At 37.2% G+C, this 22,673-nt stretch overlaps 2 protein-coding genes across 5 annotated transcripts in view; both read right to left on the bottom strand.

Moving 5' to 3' along the window:
• Nucleotides 1-3,719: 3,719 nt before the first annotated feature.
• LOC118276239 (uncharacterized) overlaps nt 3,720-22,673 on the bottom strand; it is a 276,416-nt gene continuing 257,462 nt past the window's right edge. For 2 of the 4 annotated variants that reach the window (XM_050707420.1, XM_050707421.1), the window contains 10 exons: nt 19,454-19,639; nt 11,805-11,945; nt 10,597-10,738; nt 9,535-9,735; nt 8,875-9,043; nt 7,461-7,668; nt 7,072-7,248; nt 6,435-6,600; nt 5,757-5,872; nt 3,720-5,672 (listed from right to left, as the gene is read on the bottom strand). In XM_050707420.1, coding sequence (XP_050563377.1) covers nt 5,163-5,672; nt 5,757-5,872; nt 6,435-6,600; nt 7,072-7,248; nt 7,461-7,668; nt 8,875-9,043; nt 9,535-9,735; nt 10,597-10,738; nt 11,805-11,945; nt 19,454-19,639 — 2,016 coding nt within the window. In that variant the 3' untranslated portion in view covers nt 3,720-5,162. The remainder of the gene's footprint in view (nt 5,673-5,756; nt 5,873-6,434; nt 6,601-7,071; nt 7,249-7,460; nt 7,669-8,874; nt 9,044-9,534; nt 9,736-10,596; nt 10,739-11,804; nt 11,946-19,453; nt 19,640-22,673) is intronic. The other 2 variants (XM_050707423.1, XM_050707422.1) reach the window with 2 other exon arrangements.
• On the bottom strand, nt 20,089-22,509 carry LOC118276229 (cilia- and flagella-associated protein 157-like). Its single transcript, XM_035594469.2, has one exon. It carries the CDS (start codon nt 22,388-22,390, stop codon nt 20,456-20,458), a length of 1,935 nt encoding a protein of 644 aa, XP_035450362.2. The 5' UTR covers nt 22,391-22,509; the 3' UTR covers nt 20,089-20,455.

Genomic DNA, 22,673 nt, shown 5'->3' with positions numbered 1-22,673 from the left:
ACTGAGAGGACGTTCTAATTAAAAAGATAAAGGTTTTAAAATCTGTGTGTTTATTCTATAGGGTGACTGGTAATTAGTGACTGATAGTTCAACACGTGATTGTACTCATGATTACAAACAACTTTCGTGAAGAAACTTTTTTTGAATACTCCTTAGTTTTATTTTTATCGCAACAACAAAACAACAAAATTTCATTAACACGCCCGCATAAAATTCCAAAATGCCTACTAGTATTTCTATAGCGAGGTTACGAGCACCTTGCTGTTAGCAACAGCTGATCATAGGAAAGCACGCACATGCGAGATTTTGTTGTTTTGTTACTGTGATAAAAATAAAACTAATGAGTATTAAAAAAAGTTTCTTTGGGAAAATTGTTTGTAATCATGAGTACAATCACGTGTTCAAATATCGGTCACTAATTTTACCAGTCACCCTATGTGCCCTATACAATGTGATAGGGGCGAGACTTCTAACCCGTTAAGGCTGAGTTCTACATCTAATTTTATCGACAAAAGTCGGGGGTCGAAGGGGTCGAATCCCCTCCCCCTAAAAGTTATGGCTATTTTAATATTTTTTTTTACTTTTTTTGATATCAAAGGTTGTATGCGTCGTAGAAACAAAAAAATAACGACAAACAGTAGCTAATAACCTTAGCGGTAAAAAAAAAGGAGCTAATTCATTACTTTTTTCATTTGTTTGATAATGTTTTGGTGAGAAAAACAATCATTTGTGAATTATTTTTACCGAAAAAATCACTATTTTTCAATATTTTCAATTAGGGGTTCAACACCCCATATTTTTTGTCGATAAAATTAGATGTAGTACTCAGCCTTAACGGGTTAGAAGTCCCACACCTATCACATTGTATAATATACTGGAATGAGTTAGTGTTTACTTTATTGTTATTTAAAGCCCACTGGGGATGCTGGTACAGACGCCAGCATCTCGGATCTTGAACGTGCAGTATTTCGGATAGGCAAACTTTCTTTGACTAGTCTCCAACTAGATTTAGATCAATAGATACTAAGTTTGCGCTAAAGAGAAGTTTTTGTCAGTAGTGTTGCTATTCTCGTGTAGTGGAGTTGCCTAAGTTCTGGGTTTAGATTTCGGGAACTAATATAAATGTCTACGTAGCTCGTTGGAAGTCGCTGTATGCAGTTATGTCTGCATTCAGCAGCAAGATTGGTCTATGTGGCAAGAGTTTGGAATATCAAGTAATCGAGTATGAGCACTTCCATTCTAATACAATTCTACCATTTTATTCACAGTGAAGTATATAATAAAGCCAAAAACGTCACGTCTTTTATCCCCGAATTGTAGGCAGAGGTGCACATTACGGCACGTAATGCCTATACAATGTATACCCACTTTTCACCATTTGTGTTTTAAGTCCAATGTAATAGGAGGTGGGGCTATTGCCATAAATATACTGGGCACAATTCCAGACTCCGTGCTACTACTGAGAAATTTTCGAAAAGCCGAAAAAAGTCCAGTAATCCTTACTAATAATAATACTTACTTTGTAATAAACCCATTATTCAAAATTAACCATTCATATCATAGGGATTAAATAAAAAGGGCTGACTGATTATCCGGTATCTAGCATCTAAAGCGGGCTTGTCCTCATTACATAATTTAGTAAAACCATCATGCTTGGCACACATAGCGGGAGCGGCATTCAACCTAATTGCTCGCTGTCCTATCACGAAGATATTAAATTCCTGTCTTTTAGTCTAGATGAAAATAGCGTGCAATAATCCATGTGACACAAATATCTCTCTATTTATTGGATTTTCATGGATAAACTTAGATCAAAGGCCGTTTTGTAATAGCTGTTACAAAATTAAATAGATCGCATCACATAGATAACAGGATTTTTAATGGATTTAGATTTTCAAGTACTAGTACCAATATAATACCTATGACTTAAAATGTGACTGATGACTGCACGGTCGATGTGGTGAATGGGCAACCGGCCGCCACGCTACTCGTACCGGGTTTGATTCCCACACGCACGGAGCAACTCTATGTGTGATCCACTAATCGTTGTTTCGGGTCTGGGTGTCATGTGTACGTGAACTTGTATGCTTGTTAAACGCATTTACGATATAGGAGAAAATTCTAGTCTGGGGTTTTATAAAAAATAAAAAAAAGGTACGATTAATACTTCTATTTTCGGAATTCTCTGTAGGTATTAGCGTGGACTTTTAAATCAGGTCCGCAAACGGGTTGGGTAACCTAGTGGTAAGCGATCAGCGCCACTCATGGACATTAGAGGAGTCACAAGCGCGTTGCCGCCCTTTAAAAAAGGAATACGTTCTTTTCTTGGCGGTTGTTGAACACGATATTACAAAAAAATTATAATAATAAAAGAACTTGCTCTATAATATCACAGTGACTCTCCCAAGGGACAAAACATAACATTTGCAACAAACTACAAATCTTAAGTGCGGTCCCGGCAATCCCGCAACATCATATCTAGGCAACTAATAGTTTTACAAAGTTATGCAGCTGGGATGGTGCACGGTTATCTCGCAAACTCCCGTAAACTACTCAGATATGGGATTCATAGAGATATTTGATTATTTTGCAATTTGAATATCTTGCTTTTGATGTAGATTTGATCAGGTTTGTGCAGATTTGAGTTAGAAACTTAATTGTGATGTGTTGTAATAGCTTTTTGCTTTGTTGTGACGACTGGTAAGATTAGTTATTATAACTGTTGATGAAGCGAAAGAGGTATGTAAGATTTGTGGCAATTCGCGTTCTGTCGTAGTCTCTGCCTACCCCCGTTAAGTCACACCTAATACTTCAAGTAAAGGGTGAGTTTAAGTGTTCAGTAACTTTTTGTCAAGAAATGGTTCAGGGATGGTCTTCTCTCGATTCAGTTCCTTTCTTAAAGTATTTTTTTTTTCATTTTTCATTATTGGCTTTCGCTATTTTGTCTGATTTAATGCATTCATATGTTACACACAACCTCTCTATTACATGGGACTTATAACATAAATAGTAAAAAGTAGGTATAACTACGTTGTACAGTGGCATTACGTGCCATAACGTGCACCTCTAGCTCTTCGAAGATAAAAATGCGTGACGATACGATACATACAACCTCCAACTATTTAAGAATGTATTTTATATCTTTTTACTAAGTAAATGAAGGCTACATTTTATCTATATCTACTACACATAAGAACAACTGCTCCTACATCGCGTGGTCCAAGTTACTTTGTAAAACTTGGGAGGTTTTGTCTACTGAAACAAGTTCCTGAAACTTTGTCCTTCACTTGACTTACTTACGATGTACAAGTAGGTGGTTGATGTCAAGTTTTTTTTTTTCGACTAAACTATACTCCCCTCTGTTTTGTTGTCCTTTGTCGCTAGATAAGGTATAATTGTTTTCTTTGACTGCCTCGTTTGCCGAGTGGTTGCAAGTGCGACTGCCGGGCAAGGGGTCTCGGGTTCGATTCCCGGGTCGGGCGAAGTATAGCTGGGGTATTTCGGATTTTCGAATATTTCTCAGTATTAGCATTTGGTCTGGAATTGTGCCTAGGCTCACCCCCTATTAGATGGGTCTTATAACATAAACGATGAAATGTGGGTGTATATTATACAGTGGCATTACACGACACAATGTGCACCTACCTCTTCGGGATAAAGGCGTGATGATATATATTTTTTTAAGAAGGAACGTTTTTGATATAAATAAAACAACAATATCAAATTACAAAATGAAAATGCCTTTAATCGAGCTTCCACAAATAAAACATTAAAACAATTAGTTCTATCAGGAACATACAAACCTATACAAATAATATTAAAAACAATACTTATTGCTACTTACATCTTAGTAAATAAATAAATGCAAATACATAAATAAAGCCTACAATCCTGTACTTTATAATAACAAGGATTATGTATTTTTGCACCCTTAGTACAAGTTTGCTTTAAAAAAAGTAAACGAAACGAATGCGTTCGGCGTTTGATTGGCCGGTTTATTCGACCAACCAATCAGAACGCCCGATGCTCTCTTGTTTCGTTTATTTTAAACGTAAAGCAAACTCATACTAAGGGCACTGCTTTTACATTAATTCGCTCATAATTATATCCTTCAAATTACTTCGTACCAAGAAAAGAGTAATTTAAAACTCGTTGAAGAATTTTTCAGATTCTTTGTTAGCAAAATAAGTTTTTAATTAATCGCTTCTAAACAAAATGACTAGAAATTTTAAGATTACTTTCGAATGTTAATTTATTGCACTGCCCGAAAGTCAGTCTTCTAATAAACATTAAAATTATTGACTGAAACTTAGGATATTAAATAAACTACTCTTTGGCAGCGTGGGCACAGCGATGTCATTATTTTATTGATAAAAACTAAATAAATATTATGTGAGAACAATCAGAAGATGCTATGAGTATATACAATGCGAGTAACATCAATTTACTTGAAATTTAGAAAAAGATTTCGCCATTTTATCGGATCTTAGCATTCGTAGCAAAGGACCAAAAACACTTCGAGACAATTATTCTGGTCTTTTGATACCTTTTTCTATATTTGAAGCAATATCATCATTATTTATTTAAAAGTGAGGGCCAAGTGAATTCTACAATACTACTAACGATTAGCTTGATTATAAAATTCTATGACTATATGTGTGACTACCTTACATCGATGATAAATGGTACAATGACATTGAAAAATATTATTTTGATGATATGAGAGCTATAATATGTCGGATTTATTCACAGATTGGTCCTTACACTCAACTAATGGGAAATGGAATTGTTAATCAAATTAAAATGTTAAACCCCTTGAATATTCATTAGCTCTTTTGGATTTGTGATTATTGATATTACCTTTAATGATTATTTTATGTCAGCGGAGCAATTAACTGCCGCACTCAGAGACATTTAATGATTACTAAAACTACTTATTTCTTAATAACTATTTTGCATAGTGAACAATTGTTAAGGACTGGGTTAAGTAACTATTAAATGACTCTGAGTACGGCGGTTAGTTCATACTTTATAATTCGTTTGCTATCGTGTTTGAAGAAAAATTAAGAAAATATTCCGTGATTTAGAAACGGGGTAATTATGATACCGTTTTTAAATAAGTGTGAATGCAGTATCTATCTAACGGGTTCCAACGATCCTAATTAAGTTTTAACATTATATTTATCAACAATCCTATTGCTATCTGGCGAATCATCGGCAAATTTAATTTCACTTGATGAATCAGAATTTTCGTCAGCGAATTTTATATCAGAGAAATCGTTTCTTTTTAGGGTAGCAGAATCTTTTTCCTTGGCCTCATTTACCCTTTTTAATGTCGACGTATCGTAGTCACTGCGATTCTCTTTTCTATGTACTCTCACTGGAGATCGCGTTAGCGTCAAATCTTTCATTTGTATCGTCACGGGACTTTCAGCTTTCTTTTTCTTATTCCTCTTCGCCATTTTAGGCGAGTTTTGCAAATCACTTATGCTGAAGTTTAGCGGGTGTATTATGTTTCCCTTCTCGATGACTTTACGGAATGATTTGATGGATTCGTTTGACCTGTTGATGCGGTTGTCAGGGTTTCTCTTGAGAGTGCTTGATGATGGTCTGTCTTCAGGTGACTCCGTGTTGCTGCCAGGGTCAGGATGAAGGTCCTTTGGTAATATTTCCTGTAAACAAATACAACGATTAAGCAGATATTTTTTATGACAGCATATTTTACTTTAAGTCCAGAAAATCTATCCAAAACGTACCTCATATATTGGCACTTTGTTTTCATCGATCTCCTTGAGAATATCGCCTTCTTCAAGCGGTGGGATCCAAACTAGGAACGCTGGATCCATTCCCAAATACGAACCAGGAACTGAACCTGCGACAAATGACAAATCAATTTCTTTTAAATTAAGTTTAAGCAATAATAATTATGGAGTTGTCAACTTAATAGAGTATCTCTGCCAACTCAGTCAATTATGTAAACTCTCCCAAAGTCTAGGTCAATGAATGATGAGTTGACTAACTTACTGATTTTCAATACTCGACGATTCTCAATTTACCTATTGAAATAAAATCTATTTATCTATATACTCTATGCTTTTTTTTGAGGGGGAAAATCATCCAATGACTTCTCCCGCCTTGGGTGAGGCGGGAAGGAGTGTCAGACTCTTACTGACTAAAAACCACCCCGTTCTTCTTCTGCTTTGAACCGGAGCCCCAGTAATCTGTTACATTGTCTCCAGCTCCGGATCGGGCATTAGGCCCTACTGGGCGCCATCTGTGGTGGTCTGGCTGTGTGAGGCGCGCGCGGAACGCGACGCGCCGTACGCACGGGTCTGGTTCTGGTCGGGCGGTGAGCTACCCTTGCTCGCCGTCCGCAGACCCGCACATATACTCTATCCTACGCATATCTTATTCAATATTCATGAAAACCTTACCAGCATTATTAACTTCATAGTCATAATAGTCGATCTCCATCTCCGGGTGTGAAGTGAGGCTGAGGTCTGACCTCAGCAGGCGACGGTTGCAAGATTCCTTGGTGTGCTTCGGGTTGTCCCTGATCTTTGCTGCAGACACGCCGCTAAGAGCTGGTGAATACCAGCCCTGGGAATGAAAAATAGAATATTAATATATTCAGTTTTAAATACGACGTACAAAATGGTCTAGTCCACGTCCGTATTCAGCAGCGGAACGGGCGTAAGACTCTCACAACGGTGCAGGGGCTCTCTTCGGAATATGACTTGAAGAAGAAGAATAATTGTATTGTTAGCAGTTTGACATGAAACATCTGATTGATTACCACACGAAAATATGGAAAAGATAAAGCTTTAGGAAATAATGTAAGAAGATTTTGCAATAATTGTGGAGAACAAATATACAACACGCCCAAGGAACATGTAACAACTACGAAAATATACTTTGAAATAGGTTCTGGGTGGAATTCCTCACCCTAAAGTAGGGACTGCAATGGACTACAGGGAAAGCAGGGAAAGGGATTGCCAAAGTGGGCAATCCCTGCTTTAATACTTAAGGAGCTCACTTAACCTTAAGCATTACCAACACACTACCACTCACATTAGTCAGTGTTGCAGCGGACGTTGACGACGATGCTCTGCTCTCGCTTCTATCCTTGTCCCACATGCAGCTGTCTCTGTCTTTCTCGCTACAGCTGTCCCTTTCACTCACGCTGCTCACGCTGGTACTCATTTCGACCACCAGAGAGTCGGTTGTCGACTGGGGTGGTGAAGTTACCTAAATGGAAGTTTTCATTAGTTGCAGAAAAAAAATATATCTTTTAGGAAACATATAATATTTAGGAGTCAGAAAATTGTTGTCTGTAACGCAACGTCACGCCTTTTATCCCCGAAGGGGTAGGCAGAGGTGCTTAAGACACGTAATGTCGCTATACAATGGACACCCATAAAAAGGAGTAAAAGATACTGATGCTTCATTATGATACTTACCTGTGGTGCATGTGTCTGCGAGACGTTAGTCACAGACACTGTATGGGATCTCCGAAGTGGTGAAGGTGGAATGTTGCCAGTAACAGGGGCGCTGCTAGACGACACCGTCTCAGGGGTGACTGTCGCTTGACTGGCAACACTTTCCGCGCTCACGACGCTTGTGTTGTCTGGTTCTGCTTCAATGTCAGTTCCGGGATCCTCTTCATCCCTATGTACAAAATTTATGATGATTGCATTACGCTATAAAATTATTGTAATTTAAAACAATTGATTTTTTATGGTATAAGCCGGTAAACGACGGAACAGATGGTATCACTTGATGATAAGCCATTCTCACTGCCCATGGACACCCGAAACACCAGGGCATTACAAGCGCGTCGCCGACATTTTGGGGGTTAGAAATTGAAAGGTTGTTGGGGAATCGGGGATTAGGAAGTGAGATAATTGGGTCTGGTAACCTCATTCACACAACGAAACACAACGCAAGCATTGTTTCACGTCGGTTTTCTGTGAAGCCATGGTATTACTCCGGTCGAGCTGGCCCATTCGTGCCGAAGCATGGCTCTCCCACACTTAAAAATCCATCAATGTCACTAGATATGGAATTAAGCTGTTCCCATGTACAAGAATTCCAGTACTTTTCATTAAAGCTACTTCACAAATTCCTTAAGCCCGAAATAATCCCTAACAATTGTACCAATCAACTCCTAAAGAACGGAGACAACGGTACCGACATCATTTATTTTGATATCGCGATACGTGCTCTAACAATGGGCTCACAGTTAACAACGTACTTCCAAAGCGTCAAGTGTTTGTTAATTAATTATTCTTTCCTCTCCTCCATTGAAGGGTTCTCTTTGAGAACTCCGAGTGGTATTTAATGAAGGGTTAGGATTTTAAAAATAGATCCGCAAATACATTCAGGTAGCATCTAACTTGGGTAAAACTGCGTGGCTTTATCTCTTTTTTATGGAATCGACGAACAAACGGGTCACCTGATGGTATGTGATCAGCGCCGCCCATAGATATCCGCAACACCAGAGAATACACGGGTGCGTTGCTGCGATCTTTTAAAAAGAAATACGCTCTTTTCTTGAATGTTTCAAGGTCGTAAACGGTCCGCTGACTTAACATAATCTTGAAATATTAATTTAATAAGTAGGTGCTTTTACACGTAGGATATTATTTTTGTGGCAAAGCTAGAATTAGGTTTCTTCGGCATGTACGCTATCGACAGGTTTCTCGGTTTTACTGTTTCCACCTCTGACGTGATCAGCATTATCTTTAGCTATAGAAGCTACTGATTTCCTATTTGTAAAACACATTAACCACTAAGAAGTCCAATAATCTTAGTGGAAGCCACCAACAGTTTCCTATTTGTACGAACTATGGATTAGATAAAGGTTTTACTAACCTCTGTTCCACATTTTCAGAATGTCTATCGGAGTCTCGGAGCCTCGTGTGCCTCGTCTTCCCCGAAGGCAGCAGCCGCCGCAGTGACACTCCACCGCCCACCACTTCAGATAGAAGAGTACTGCGCGACCCTGTCGGTGCTCCACCCAGCTCCAGTGATGCTGAGCATGCTAGAAAATCATGATGAGATTGGTTTTGTGCTCAAGAAGTTGTTAAGTAGGGAACTGTTAAATCTTTTTGCCAGTTATGTTATGTTATGAGTTACAATATGTGAAAGGGTGCGAGACTATTGGTATTCTTCCAGAGTTCATGCTATTACTGAGACTTATATTGGGATTACTTATCAAAGTACTGATGACAAGCAAGGCAGAGTCAGTACAGAATACTATTCGATTTGAAGCGAAAGAAGTATGTAACAATCGTAACAATTGCTGTTCCATTGTCTTTGCCTATCCCCCTGGGAGACAGGCGTGTGGTTATGTATGTATGTAGTAAATTGTACACTGAATAATTCTTGCTCTTTGCAACACAGAATAAATGTAGATTAAAAATCAAAGTCCAAATTCTGAAATAACTTGTCATTACACAACTCAATCAGTGTTTAATCAAACTAACAACATACTTAAATATTTTTATTATTCCACACAATTACAAAACATACCGTCACTGTCGGTGAGCGACTCTTTATCAGCAGCGCGTTGGTAAGCTCTGGTGCGGTGCGCTGAATGCAGCGCTAGACACAGCGCGGCCAGCGCTGCAGCGGCTGCAAGCGCCACGGCAGCCTCCCTCGCACCACTGCCGCCTCGCCACCACATCCCACCACTGACTGATGCCCATGCTGCTGATGCATTGCGGATCGGTTCTGTGAAAATGATCTCTATGTGAACGATAGTAGGTACATTTTTACTTGTTTGCTGTTTAGTAAATCTTAATTTAGTTAATAAGCCCGACATTCTAGGAATGCGCTAAACTGTAATGGTGCTAATTAGATGACATATTGATGCAGTGAAGCAAGAATCTTTAACGGTAGATTAATTAGCCCAATGCATTAACACAATACAATAACATGATATTATTGTGTATGTATGTCTGAAAATCAATTTACAACCTATACCTCTATAGAGATAACGCAATTTATTGAGCACATAAGTATGATTGAGATTTTTTTGCGATTGAGACATTGACATCGAGATTGATTTCAAAAGTAAACACTCTAGAATATACATATATTATATCAAATACTAATTAACCAAAATTTAATATTTCCAGTCGTTTAAACAAACTTCAGTGACATACACACTGCAGAATTATATAGTTGATGTATGTAACTAACTAGATTACAACAATAGTAAAACTGAAAAACAATTCCATAGCCATAAATCTCTAAATTTATTGGGCATATAAGTATGATTTTATAACAATTGTTAATTAATTATATCATTTTCTATATAGTTCAATATCCCTAATTTTAGTTGTTTTTACTCCTATAAAGCATGCATTCTAAACATAGGCAGGTACCTATATAAATACATACCATAACCATATACCATAAAAGATACCTTTCAATGATAGTAAGCATCAATACTTTGGCCTACTCGTCGAATATAACACCCTATACATATTTAGCAATCACTTTCTTTGAGCACTTGATCAAGGATATTTCATCGTTAAAAAACTAGCCTAACAGCGAACAGTACGCAATCAGACATAACTAAAGACTTACCTATCTGCGTGGCGTGAGCAAGGAACCCGCCTGCACAGCGGTCGCTGGTGTCTCCCGACCGCAGTTCCACCAGTATATGACGACCCCCAGCTATCTCCATCACACCACTACCGTCTGTCGTAGTCTCCACGTCACCAGATGTCTATTAGAGTAGAAAGCAAAATATTACATAAATAGTACATTACAATAATAAACATTACATACCTAACATTCGTTTTCGCCAGTTATGTTAATAGGCCAATTTAATTGGTGAAGAATGTGTAAAAATCACCAGCTGATTAAAAAAATTAAAACTCAAGAGGGTATGCAGAGGTGTAAAGACAAAGTCAAATCATTTGTTTCAATTAAACCATAAGTATGTAACTAGGTACTTTTGAAATGTCAACACATAAAGAAATAAATAATAGTCTGTCAGTTTGTCCGTCAGTGTGATAGGTGCACTTTGTAATACCCACTTTTCATCATTTATCTTACAAGTACCATGTAATTTGGGGTGAGCCTACTGCCATACGATAGATGTAATTCCAGTCCCACGCTATTACTGACAAAACTTCAAAAAAATTACCCGACCCAGGGATTTTAGCTATCGTACTTACGATAACAACGAAGCAGTCAAGAAAATGATCATGAAAGAAAATGCCACACATATAAACCTATTAAGAAAATTCTAAGAAACTGAGCACAATTCTAATTAAGTTACTCTTATTAACAAGGTTGCGGATGACATGCCTAATTAAGATGTCTTTTACTTAATGATCATCTTTAATTAACGTTTTTACCTATACCTGGAATGAAGGAAATAATCGTTGGTTTAAATGATTTTGTTATTTGCGTGTAAAATGAGACCAATCGCCAGATTACAGCTGAGTACTGATCAATATGTTAGTTTCTTTTATGGCCCCTCATAATCATGATTTTGAGTATGACGGTCAATTAATATAATACCTACGGTCTAAAAGATAACATTGTAGGAATATTTTTGAGCTAATAATAACAACAGTTAATCTACTCCAAAAGAGAAGAATTTTATAAAATTATAATAACTTAAGGCCGATTTTTCCAACGCCAGATAACTTTATCGGAAGAATAATTTAATTTCAACAGTTTCCCTATGCACAATTTGTCAGATGTTGATTTTATTCTACGAATAAAAATTATGTGTTAATTGAAAAATCGGCCCTTAGCCTACGTAACAATCAGACACTTACCACAGCGGTACTATCAGGTCCATCCCAGGAAGCCAGGAGTGGCGACCCCAATGAGTCACCATCTCTGGCCCTCAACGACTGTCCAGCACACGGGAGACGCACAGCTTCCATTCGAAGTCTGACCACCAGACCTTCCTCAGCCTAGGAAAAAAAATATTACAATTATAACACTGATAACAGGTTACTTATGTTTAAGACGCTCGCTTCTCATGCATGAGAGTGCGGGTTCGAAACCTACCAACGACAAGTACAAATGTGACTTTTTCCAAGTTATAATATGTACTTTCTAAGATTATTTAGACAACACTGATTAAAAAAGGAAAACACCTTGAGGAAACCTGGGCTATAGTTTCTGATTATAAGTTTGAAATCGCTAACCCGCATTGAGCAAGTGTGATGATTAATGATCAAACCTTCTTCGTGTAAGATGAGGCATTTGGTCAGCAGTGGCCACTTATAGGCTGTCGATGATGATGATGAGGATGATGACTTTAATAACAGACAAATCTTTCTATAGAATATCTACCTAATTAGTTTAGACAAAGAGTTCAAAATTATAGTACCTAGATTTGATTAGCAGCGTCTGTACTAGACTGGAATGATAATAAGAAATCGACAAATTCAAGGTCCAAAATTAAATTAAAATTCTTCGTTTATAGAAAACGGAGCACAAGATAAATGGGATTCTCACTCCCATACCTCCAACTTTGTTTCGGTAGGTTCCTGTTTCGGATTCGGCGGGAGGAAACGCCCGGGTGTCGGCATTGTGTGGATCACCCGGAGGACACGGTGGAGCATACAGTAGCGGTGTGCCCTGCATGGGCTGAGCACCGCCGTGTCCTTAGGGATGTGATCGGCGACGGTGACCTCTCGCGTCCGGCTTTGGTTCAGGCCATGATGCGGAGCGAGAGGGAATGGGACGCCGTCTCCTCCTTCTGCGAAGCAGTCATGCTAGCTAAGGAGGAGGCGGAGCGCGTGAGGGAACGATCCTCCTCACGCCCCAGCCGCCGCAGAAGACACTCTGGGCTCCGGACGTCGGGGATCACGCGACAATCTCCGGCCACCGTAAGTGCGGGTCTGCGGACGGCGAGCAAGGGTAGCTCGCCGCCCGACCAGAACCAGACCCGAGCGTACGGCGCGTCGCGTTCCGCGCGCGCCTCAAAGAGCCAGACCACCACAGATGGGGCCCAGTAGGGCTGATGCCTGATCCGGAGCTGCGGACAACTTAAAAGGTTACCGGGGCTCCGGCTCAAAGCAGGAGAAGGAACGGGGTGGATTTTAGTCAGTAAGAGTCTGACACTCCCTCCCGCCTCACCCAAGGCGGGAGAAGTCATTGGATGATTTTCCCCCTCAAAAAAAAAAAAAAAAAAAAAAAAATACCTCCAATTTTATCACTCAAAGACACATTCTAAATTATAATTGACGCAAAATCCCTTTGTTACTCCATAGCTACTTACATACTTGTAACTTTTTACTTAACTTTATATGAACTCAGAGTACAAAACAATGGGAAGTAGAACCGATCTCACAAAGTAACAATACGTATCTGAAACATTGATTCCAGAGAATAAACATTAACTTTTAATTGAAATAAAATGGATCAACTTCAATAGAAACCTACTAACAGAGTGTTTCGACGAAAGATGTACACAATCAAGCTATACATAACCAGTTTATCATGAACTCGTATTGTATGACCTTTCTTCAGTTTGTACGGTCAGTTTATACTGGTTTTGTATAGGTTGATGAGCGGCCATGTGTACTGCCAATTGCCAAGGGGAATGAAATGCCCGAGTGAAGTTTTCTCCGAATCAGTAATAGCCCAACTAGCAAAATACCCTTACATACAAAAGCTTGTAAGAACTGTGGTGTCATAAAAGGTTTATATGTGTTTTGATTAAGCCAAAGATACTAAATAGCCTTATAAACAACAGTTAGTAAGAGCTATGGTTTCATATGGGGTTTATATGTGTTCTGATTAAGCCTAATTAAGCTTTAAGAGCATTCATACTTGTTACATATTCTTTTAGACGTATATAAGACAACCTTATATAATATTAATAAGGGCAGTGGTATTATAAGCACCTTTTACAAGTGTAGTTGCCTTTGGTTCCTAAATAATACTTATAAATAGATTTTGTAAGTGTATTCACTCTTAGAAGTGACTATACTAAGTGTTTTATTAGACTTCTGTAAAAATAGTATTTTATAAGTGTGATTTATCTCACCTAAGACATATTAAAGAGTAGTAAGAGTAGTAGTAAGTAGCTTTTTAAATCTCCTACAAGTGTCTTACAAAATCTTACATGAAGGGTTATTTATTTTCGTTGTCGTAACTTACTCCAGAAATGGTTATAAAATCAGGTAATAGACCATTTTACATGCCATTACTAAGTATCTATTATATCCTTCAGGTAAATTAATAATCCACAGACATTCTTCAGGTCATTCCCGTCAATATAGTTGGCCAAATTGCGGATATATACTGTTCCTGTCTGTATATTTGTCCTAAAACATGTACAAACACGTGAATATAGTTCACGTTGTGGATTAATTTATACCTTGCTTAACATTAAGGAACCCTAAAATTATGAACAATATGGCCGAGTAGGCATGTAGGTACCTAATTGGGTTTTCTTTTTAGTTTGACTCTACGAGTGTGATATAGACCTTACACAAGAGTACTGGACTTATATTGTTCTGATAAAGCACTTGTAAGTCATGGTCGTAATAATGGCTACCATTTTTATACATTTCACAAATAATCAAATTTATTTATAATATATAAAACACGTTTTTTAAAGGGCCCGTGAAAAAAATGTTATTCAAATTTCAAAATAATCGAGAAAAACTACTTCGCAACCTAAAAATCTACAAATATATGAGTAAGCAATTCGAAAATATGCACTAAGCGTTTCGTAGGAAAGTTAAATAGAATATTAGCTTAACTTACGTTTTTGATGCGACTTTTTATTATTTTTCAAATTAGGTTTTATTACTCGCGACCTCACGGCAGTTTGTGATTACACTCTTACTAGAAGATCAGAAAGAAAACTATAAGCCTTATTACACTTAGAACAGCATTAATAAGTGAACTATAAGGTTATTTGATCTTAAAAAATGCCATTGTAAGTCACTTAAAAATTTATTTGTCTTTATAAAAGTATCAGCAAGAGTTTTGTAAGATTGAAAATGCACTTCGCGAGACCATTACAAGGCAATTGTTAGGGTGAATATACTTATAAAGTGCGCCCAAATCCACACTTAAATAAGTCTATAAGTAGGTAATAAGACTGAAAAAAATATGGTCTTGGGATATTTGTAAGATTATTTTTTGCTAGCTGGGAGGTCTTCATCATCCAATGTTATAGGCCATAATATTGATAAATAAGCTGATGGTAGCTAGTTGGTTAGTGAATTGTATGCCCGTTAGTATTATAATTAACGGCATTTTGGTATACACCAACTTAAGACACTTAACGATAAAGTTAAGCGGTTAGTTTAGGTGCTGCATGCTAGGAAAAGGTCGCCTTGGATTAACTAAATCTATATAAATAAAAGTCAATAAATTGCTGTTCGTTAGTCTCGCTAAACTCGAGAACTGCTGGACTGATTTAGCAAATTTTGGTTTTGAATTATTTGTGAAAGGTTTAAAATTTGAGAAAACAAAATGTTTAGAAGCGGCGTAAGTCAGCTAATAATGATTAAAATTTTATTCAAGTCTAATTTTTATTACGATTTGCGTCTAGCGATAGCTACCTAATAACTAAAGAAAGCCACTCCAAATCCCTCTCAACTTGATAAGGTCAAAAACCAATTAAGAAATTAGTGGTAACGTAACCTCGCAGTGAAATCCTGATTATCCGAAGTTTGGATTGAAGTTATTCGAGAGCTGGCGATCCAAACTTGTGTCGACAAGTTGTTGCGTTGGCACAAACAAGTAACTTTAGCAACAGTCACGCTGCGGCTGCTGACGGGGCGTTTAATCAACAATTAATTATCGAAATGAAACCTTCATTTGCAATACTTTAGTTTTAAACTATTTGGTAATGTAGGGATTGGTATGTTGTCTTTCAGTTAGGCGAGGAGAATTAGTACAGTCTATTTAAAAATGGATTAGGGAATTGTAAGTTCTAATATTTTATATGGGATCAGGGGCGTAGCTAGTATCTGCTGTATCAATTATATGCCCTAAACGTGCGTAGTTATTTTTTATTTCATTTCAGAAATAAGAAAAATCCAAATAATGCTATACGTGAAAAAAGAAGTTGTTTTTTCACGTATAGCATGCGTTCAAAAGTTAGCAGTAACTTTAGGAAAACTAAACATGGGCTCTCTGTTATAGCATCGGTAAGTCCCCTCTTTGAGGCTCAAGAGACCGGTTGGGATAAGACATTAGATGATCTTCCTCCCTCGAAAAAAAAAAGGAAAAAAGGGGACCCCCAAACAAATATTTATACGGTGCCTACAGCACGCTAAGCTACTGTACGGGATGCTTGTATCATCCAAAGTGCATGTTTCAAATTTTATTAATTTATTTTTAATAATTAAACAAAAAATCTCTTATTCTACTTTCTCATTCGGTTTAATTTCATGATTACACAAAATAATAACAGCAACAGCAATCTTTTTTTGCCTCAAATTTCAAGTGAAATGCTTTGCTTTACCAGCAAATAGATTTTTTCAAAAGAATTCAACTTCTAGAACTTTCTTCGGGAGCCTTTGTTCAACGCTGAATAGTACCTATTAAAACTTGTACAATCTTTGCAAAGAATTTAGATTCACCATTTCAAAGATAATTTAGTATAAATAACCCCAAGTTGCTTATGAACAAGTTCAACTCATTCTTTTGTATTCGCCTAATTTTTGTCTGTCTATAGAACGTTGATTCGAGAAATAACTTTTGATATTTTCAGGTTCAAGTGTAGTAGAGCCATGCTTCAGCACGATTGGACCGGCTCGACCAGAGTGATTCCACGGCCTCACAGAAAACCGACGTGAAACAACGCTTGCGTTGTGTGAGTGAGGTTACCGGAGGCCCCCTTCCCAATCTTACCAATCCCCAATTTCTCAACAACCATGTATAGCCGGCAATGCACTTGTGGCGCATTGCCACCTCTGGTGTTTTGAGTTTCCATAGGCGGCAGCGATTGCTCACCATCACGTCAGCTCGTTTACCGGCTTATATCATAACAAAAATGAACAAATATTTTTATTTCTACCTATATATTTTTTTATTAAACGTTACACTGTTACGATAACTTCAGAACACAAAATCAACTAATCAATTTCGACTCGCACGGTAAACAAATTCCGCCGAAGCCTACCAATATTTCACAACAGTTAACTTTTAGAGAGGCTGACAACTAATTTCGTTAAACTGGTATATTGTGGAGTTAATTACCAGTTTGCTGTAACTTGGACGTCCCGTGAACTGTATCGGCAACAATATTAGTTTGTTAAACCGGCAGATATTGGCAAAGCGACCTTACTTCCAAAATGGAAGTTATAATGACTTCACGAGCGATACAATTTCAACTATGCTTCGTTTACACTGGACGTTGTTGATTTGGAAAGTCGATGAGCTAGTATAAGTATCTAGTGTTTATAGCTATAAACGTGTTGTATCCTCTAACAAATATTGTTTGTTTATAAATGTAAATTTATTAAATACTCGGCAAGAATCATGACCATATTTTTGTGTTGAGAGTATGATGCGCGTTTTGTATTTTCACATTATTTCTCACTCTGACTTTAGATATTTAACATTTTTGTTATAAATAAAACGTTGTCCCACTTTGGAATTTTCTCTTGTATTGTGGGTGCGTTTACAAACATACAAGTTCACATACACACCCAGATCCGGAACAACAATTTGTGGATCACACAAAGAGTTGCTCCGTGCGGGAATCGAATCCGCTACACGATTTCATAAAAATCTGGTCATGGTTTGTGTCGGAGACTACTCAGTGAATGGTATGGTGATATAATAGATTCACAAGATTACCCCTAATTACACGATAAACCTAGAAAAGACTACTTCCACAAACGTTTTTGTTTAAAGAAAACAAAGTAAGTTTACAGTTACAAAGGTAAATAATTGTCTCTTTAAATGGTAAAAGTTGTTGTCTAAGTATCTAGTAGTTAAACCATTTTAAAATACTGTGTGAACTTCTTCGTTCTAGTTAACTAGTTTAGAGATAAAACTATAAGTTAATAAGATAACTCTTAATCTTAACACAATGTTTATGGAAGCAGTAACCTAAGTACGAGTTTACTTTACGTTTAAAATAATCGAAACGAGAGCGCGTTCGGTGCTCTGATTGGCCGGCTCGAATAAATCAACCAATCAGAGCGTCGTTTTGATTACTTTAAACGTAAAACAAACTTGTACTAAGGATACTAACCTGGCAATATTAACACTGAGATTGATGATTATGGTTCTTGTTTTTTATTTTATTTTGATAATTTCAATAAAGTATTAATTGTCCTCTTTGAATGAAATCGTCGTAAGACAAATTTAATTACTGTCAAGTCTAGTAACCAATGCAAACGCTCCTTACATGTATGTATGTATACCTCTTTGGAAGTAGTAATGGACCGTCATATGTTCAAGTGACAGTTTAACAGAACTTTGTTTTGGCATTTGATTGTACGTTATAGTTCAGTGGCCGGGACACAGAGGGCGGCACTTCCTGAATCTCATTGTTGAGGACTTTGATAGACGTTTTAGAGTTTTCCACCAGAGATGTGCCATGTAGTTATGTTACGAAGATGTAATAGCTAGGCTGTGAAACTATGTGTCCGTTTCCACTGATACTAAGCTATGTAGCTGTGCAAGTAAGATGTGCTATTGAATATGATTGCCTTGCCTCTTTACATGGTTAGTGGCAAGGTGGCATTGTGACTGAGATTGAGGAGTTTGAGGATTTGAAACTTGGATTTGACTAAGAGGATTTATAATTGATATTGTCAAGTCTACATATTTCTTAAGACAAGAATATTTTCTACTAAACTCTTAATACTTTATTTTTCCTACAATTTGAAAAACAACGCAGTCAATACATTTAAAAAACTGAATAATAAAACAATATTACGATCACCACTTCGTTCTTAAGTATTTCCGTACTCCCATCATAATTTACAACATACCCTGGCGTGCAACTGAACAACTTGCTAGTCTCCGAAACGTACATAGTTCCTGAAGTTTCAGGGAGCGTGATATTTTTGAGAATGAAGTGCTGACACCAAGTTTTAAAACAAAAGTTTATTTAATGCGAATGGCAACTCGTTGTGAAAGTACCCGAGGGCCTTCTAAAGAAAAATGATGAAGTGTATATTTTTTTGAGTTATTGAGCATGTTTTCTGAGTTGAGGCTTGGAATTTAAAAAAATGTACTCAGATATGCCTGAAACCTGGTTTACTGTACGTCAGTTTTTGAAACAAAAAAAACATTCTTCTAGTTATATTCTGGGGAAAATTCTAGCGTCCAAACAAGTAAGTATTTATCATCATAACATCAAATCAACAGCCTAAAGTGGCCAATGCTGACCAAAAGCCTTTTCTCGCACAGAGAAAATTAAAGCATTAATCACCACGCTTGCTCATCATCGTAACATAAAGTAGAACAATACATAAAACAAACTTACCCTGAGAAGCCAGAACGACCGAGCTGGACAGGCTCTGGCGGAACCAGCCAGCAGTCTGGCAGTGGGTGCGAGATGCAGTACACAGCCACAGCGACACCTAGCACCAACTTCTGCCACCACCATCGAGGAGTCTCCAGCCCAAGGCTGCGCTGCACACTCACACGCCGCCAACTCCACTGCCTGACCCTGTAAAAATGAAATATTTTAGTCTTTTTCTACTTAAAAGAGTTGAATTTATGCCCAAAATTAAAAGAAAACATAATATTGATGTTTTTATTTTATTTTATTTTTCATTTTAAGGAACAGCAAAACAGTTACATTATCTTTATGCCTCTGAGTCTAATGGCGTAATTTTTTTTAGTATGTATCACTATTAATCCATGTTTACTGTCAAAAAGAAGATGTTTTCGTTCGGGCTGTGACGGTCACCGAGTCATTTAATGGCTATTTAACCCAGCACTTGGTAATTGTTTTCGGAAATCGTCACTAAGGAATAGTTTAAGTAATCATTAAATGTCCCTGAGTTCGGCAGTTACATACTTGCTACGGAAAACTAACTACCTACTTTTAATTTGTCAAGGAATATTAGGACAGTAAAAAGAAACGAATCAACACAAAAGAAAACAATCTTTATAAAAAAAATCTCATGTAATGAACAAGTTATAATAAATTAAATTATATACTAACACAAAATATATTCGTCATGTAAAAAAATACATCAAACCAACTCACTACTACATACTAAATATAGGAAACAAAAAACATTTACTATATTGCTTGCACACTGTGACACATATTATTTCCCTAATGATCATTTTTGTTAAGAAATAAGATAGGCTGAAAGAACTACTTTACAATGAATTGTTCCTTATTATGAAGATTTAAACATTTCCTTTGCCTTGTCCAGTGAAGAAGTCGTCCAATAAGCATAGCCACTGCCACAGTGTACAGTCAATACAGACCCAGCCCATGATAACTAACTTAAACACAAAAAGTATTAAATTATTCCGCTTTCGGTTCCTCATCAGTTTTTTCTTTGTCCTCAGGTGGTTCACCTTCCTGTGGTTCAGACGTAGGTGCTTTGTCTGCATCGTCTTTTGTCTCTTCCTCACTAGCTTGTGGGGCGTCACCCGTATCTTTTACAGGTTCTTTTTCTTCGTCTCCTACTGTCTCTCCTTGTTCTGTTTTTTCATCTGTCTTCTCTTGTGCACCTTCTGCTTCTTCTACAACACCTGATAGAGTTTCTAATTTTGCCTTTGACAAGCTCACTTTTTTCGTATCAATTTTCGATTGCGATAAAGCTACTTTAGAGATCTGCGAGTAAGCCATTTCAAGCATCAAAGATTTCTGCATTTCAACTTTACTTATTTCTAGCATCTTGCTTATATCATTCAAGTCTCTGCTTTCTTCATCTTCAACTTCACTAACACTTGAATGCAATGACGTTACAGTAAACGACGGTACACTATCTTTAGGAGTTGGTGGTTGATAGTCTTCGTCGGGTGGTATCAGCGTAACACTTGGTATCGTTCTTAAGCTTCCTATTGGAGATGCTGGCGTGGTAGCACCAGACACATCGCTACGCTTTTCTTCAAGTGATTGAAGGGACGATGTTGTTCCCAAACCAGTTCCCGCAGCCAATGATTTTCTTACAGCCGGTTTTGGTACAAAACCAAGGTCGCCTTTATCATAAATATTGCTGAGTGATATTAATGACTCCATTGATTCAGCTCGTGCAGTATCACGATATTGGTTAATAACCGTTAGAATATTTTGAAGCACTCTTTCTCTATCAACAATTTCCCGACCGGGATCCAATTTGGACCAATGGTCTAATTTCAATGCCGCTTCAACAGCAAAAGCTGCTTCTTTTAAAATCTTTTTGTACTTTTCGCGTTCTCTCAACAGTTTAGCAGTTTCTACTACAGATTTATTTTGTTCACCCAAAGTAGAATGCAAGTTTTGTTCAAGTATACGCACGCGGAGTAAAAGGCTTTCATTGTCTTTCGTCAGTTTTTGCGTTCTTATTTGGAGTTTTTCATTATCAAATTGTCTCTTATCGTATAGAGCTTTTTGTTTCTTCACATCTTGGAAAGCAGTTGTTAATTGATCAATAACTTTTAACTGCACAATGCTTTTGTTTATTGCTTTATCCCGTTGTTCTTCAGCCACTTCTCTGGCACATTGAGCGGCTCTTTCATCTTCTCTAAACTTTTCATTTTGCTCAGCCACTTTAGCTTGCGTCATTAGGAGACTATCCAACTGATTATTTAGAGCAATATTTTCTCGGATCACTCTGTGGGTAGATGCGGCAATCCTCAATTCACTAGCATCTTGAAATTCTTGTGCTAAATGTAAAAGTCTTTCTTCCATTTCCCTTTTTAACTTATCTTTTCCTATGACAAATTTTTTTTCAGCGTCATACAGCATTCTCTTATACTTCATTTCTTGTTCTTCAAAAGCTCGGTCTTGATTTTCGAATTTCTTCATGAGATCGTCTCGAATAGCTCTAAATTCTTCGAGAGTGTTGAGCTTACCAGCCAGTAGTTTATTTTCTGACGTGAGCTGATCTTTCATAGTAACGAAGTTCTTTTGTAATTCAGCAACAGTCTCTTTAAATTTTTCGGTTTCAATCTCTCGTAATTCTTCTAAACCTTTCACTTTTTCTTTGAGTTCGGAATTTTCTTCAGATTTAACATTGAGTGTTTTTTTCAAGTAAGCAATTATATCTGCTCTATCTTCGTCAAGTTTATCATAGGCCTTTTGCAATTCTTCATTTCGTATTTCATACTCATCAATTGATTGTCGGAGTCGAGCTAATTTTCGATTGCAATCAGCTAGTTGTAGTTCATACAAGGCTCTTTCTACTTCGGTAAATCCGCCTTTGTAACCTTCATCTGGTGCCTTCTTTTTGTCCTTTTTAGGTTTAGGTGCCATGTTTAGCGGAATATATGATTAAGCAAAATGAATTAATAAAACATAATATTTCAGTAGTGAGATATAATGAATTCAAAACAAAAGAGTTGACTGTTGGTTGACTGATCTGAAGGTTTGAAGTTTCAGCTTTTACTATTGTCTCCTCTGTGGTTTTATTATGTATAGAGTTTTCTATCAAATATTTTTTTATATTTTTTATTCGATATAAACTTATGCTTAAATATACTATGGCCTTGCAATATCTATGAGATCTCACTTATCTTGTGATAAATGATAAAAATTT

The sequence above is a fragment of the Spodoptera frugiperda genome, chromosome 31, assembly GCF_023101765.2.
Source record: "Spodoptera frugiperda isolate SF20-4 chromosome 31, AGI-APGP_CSIRO_Sfru_2.0, whole genome shotgun sequence".
Taxonomy (NCBI): domain Eukaryota; kingdom Metazoa; phylum Arthropoda; class Insecta; order Lepidoptera; family Noctuidae; genus Spodoptera; species Spodoptera frugiperda.
Note: the sequence above shows the minus strand (reverse complement) of the source record. Positions and strands in the feature narration are given on the sequence as shown.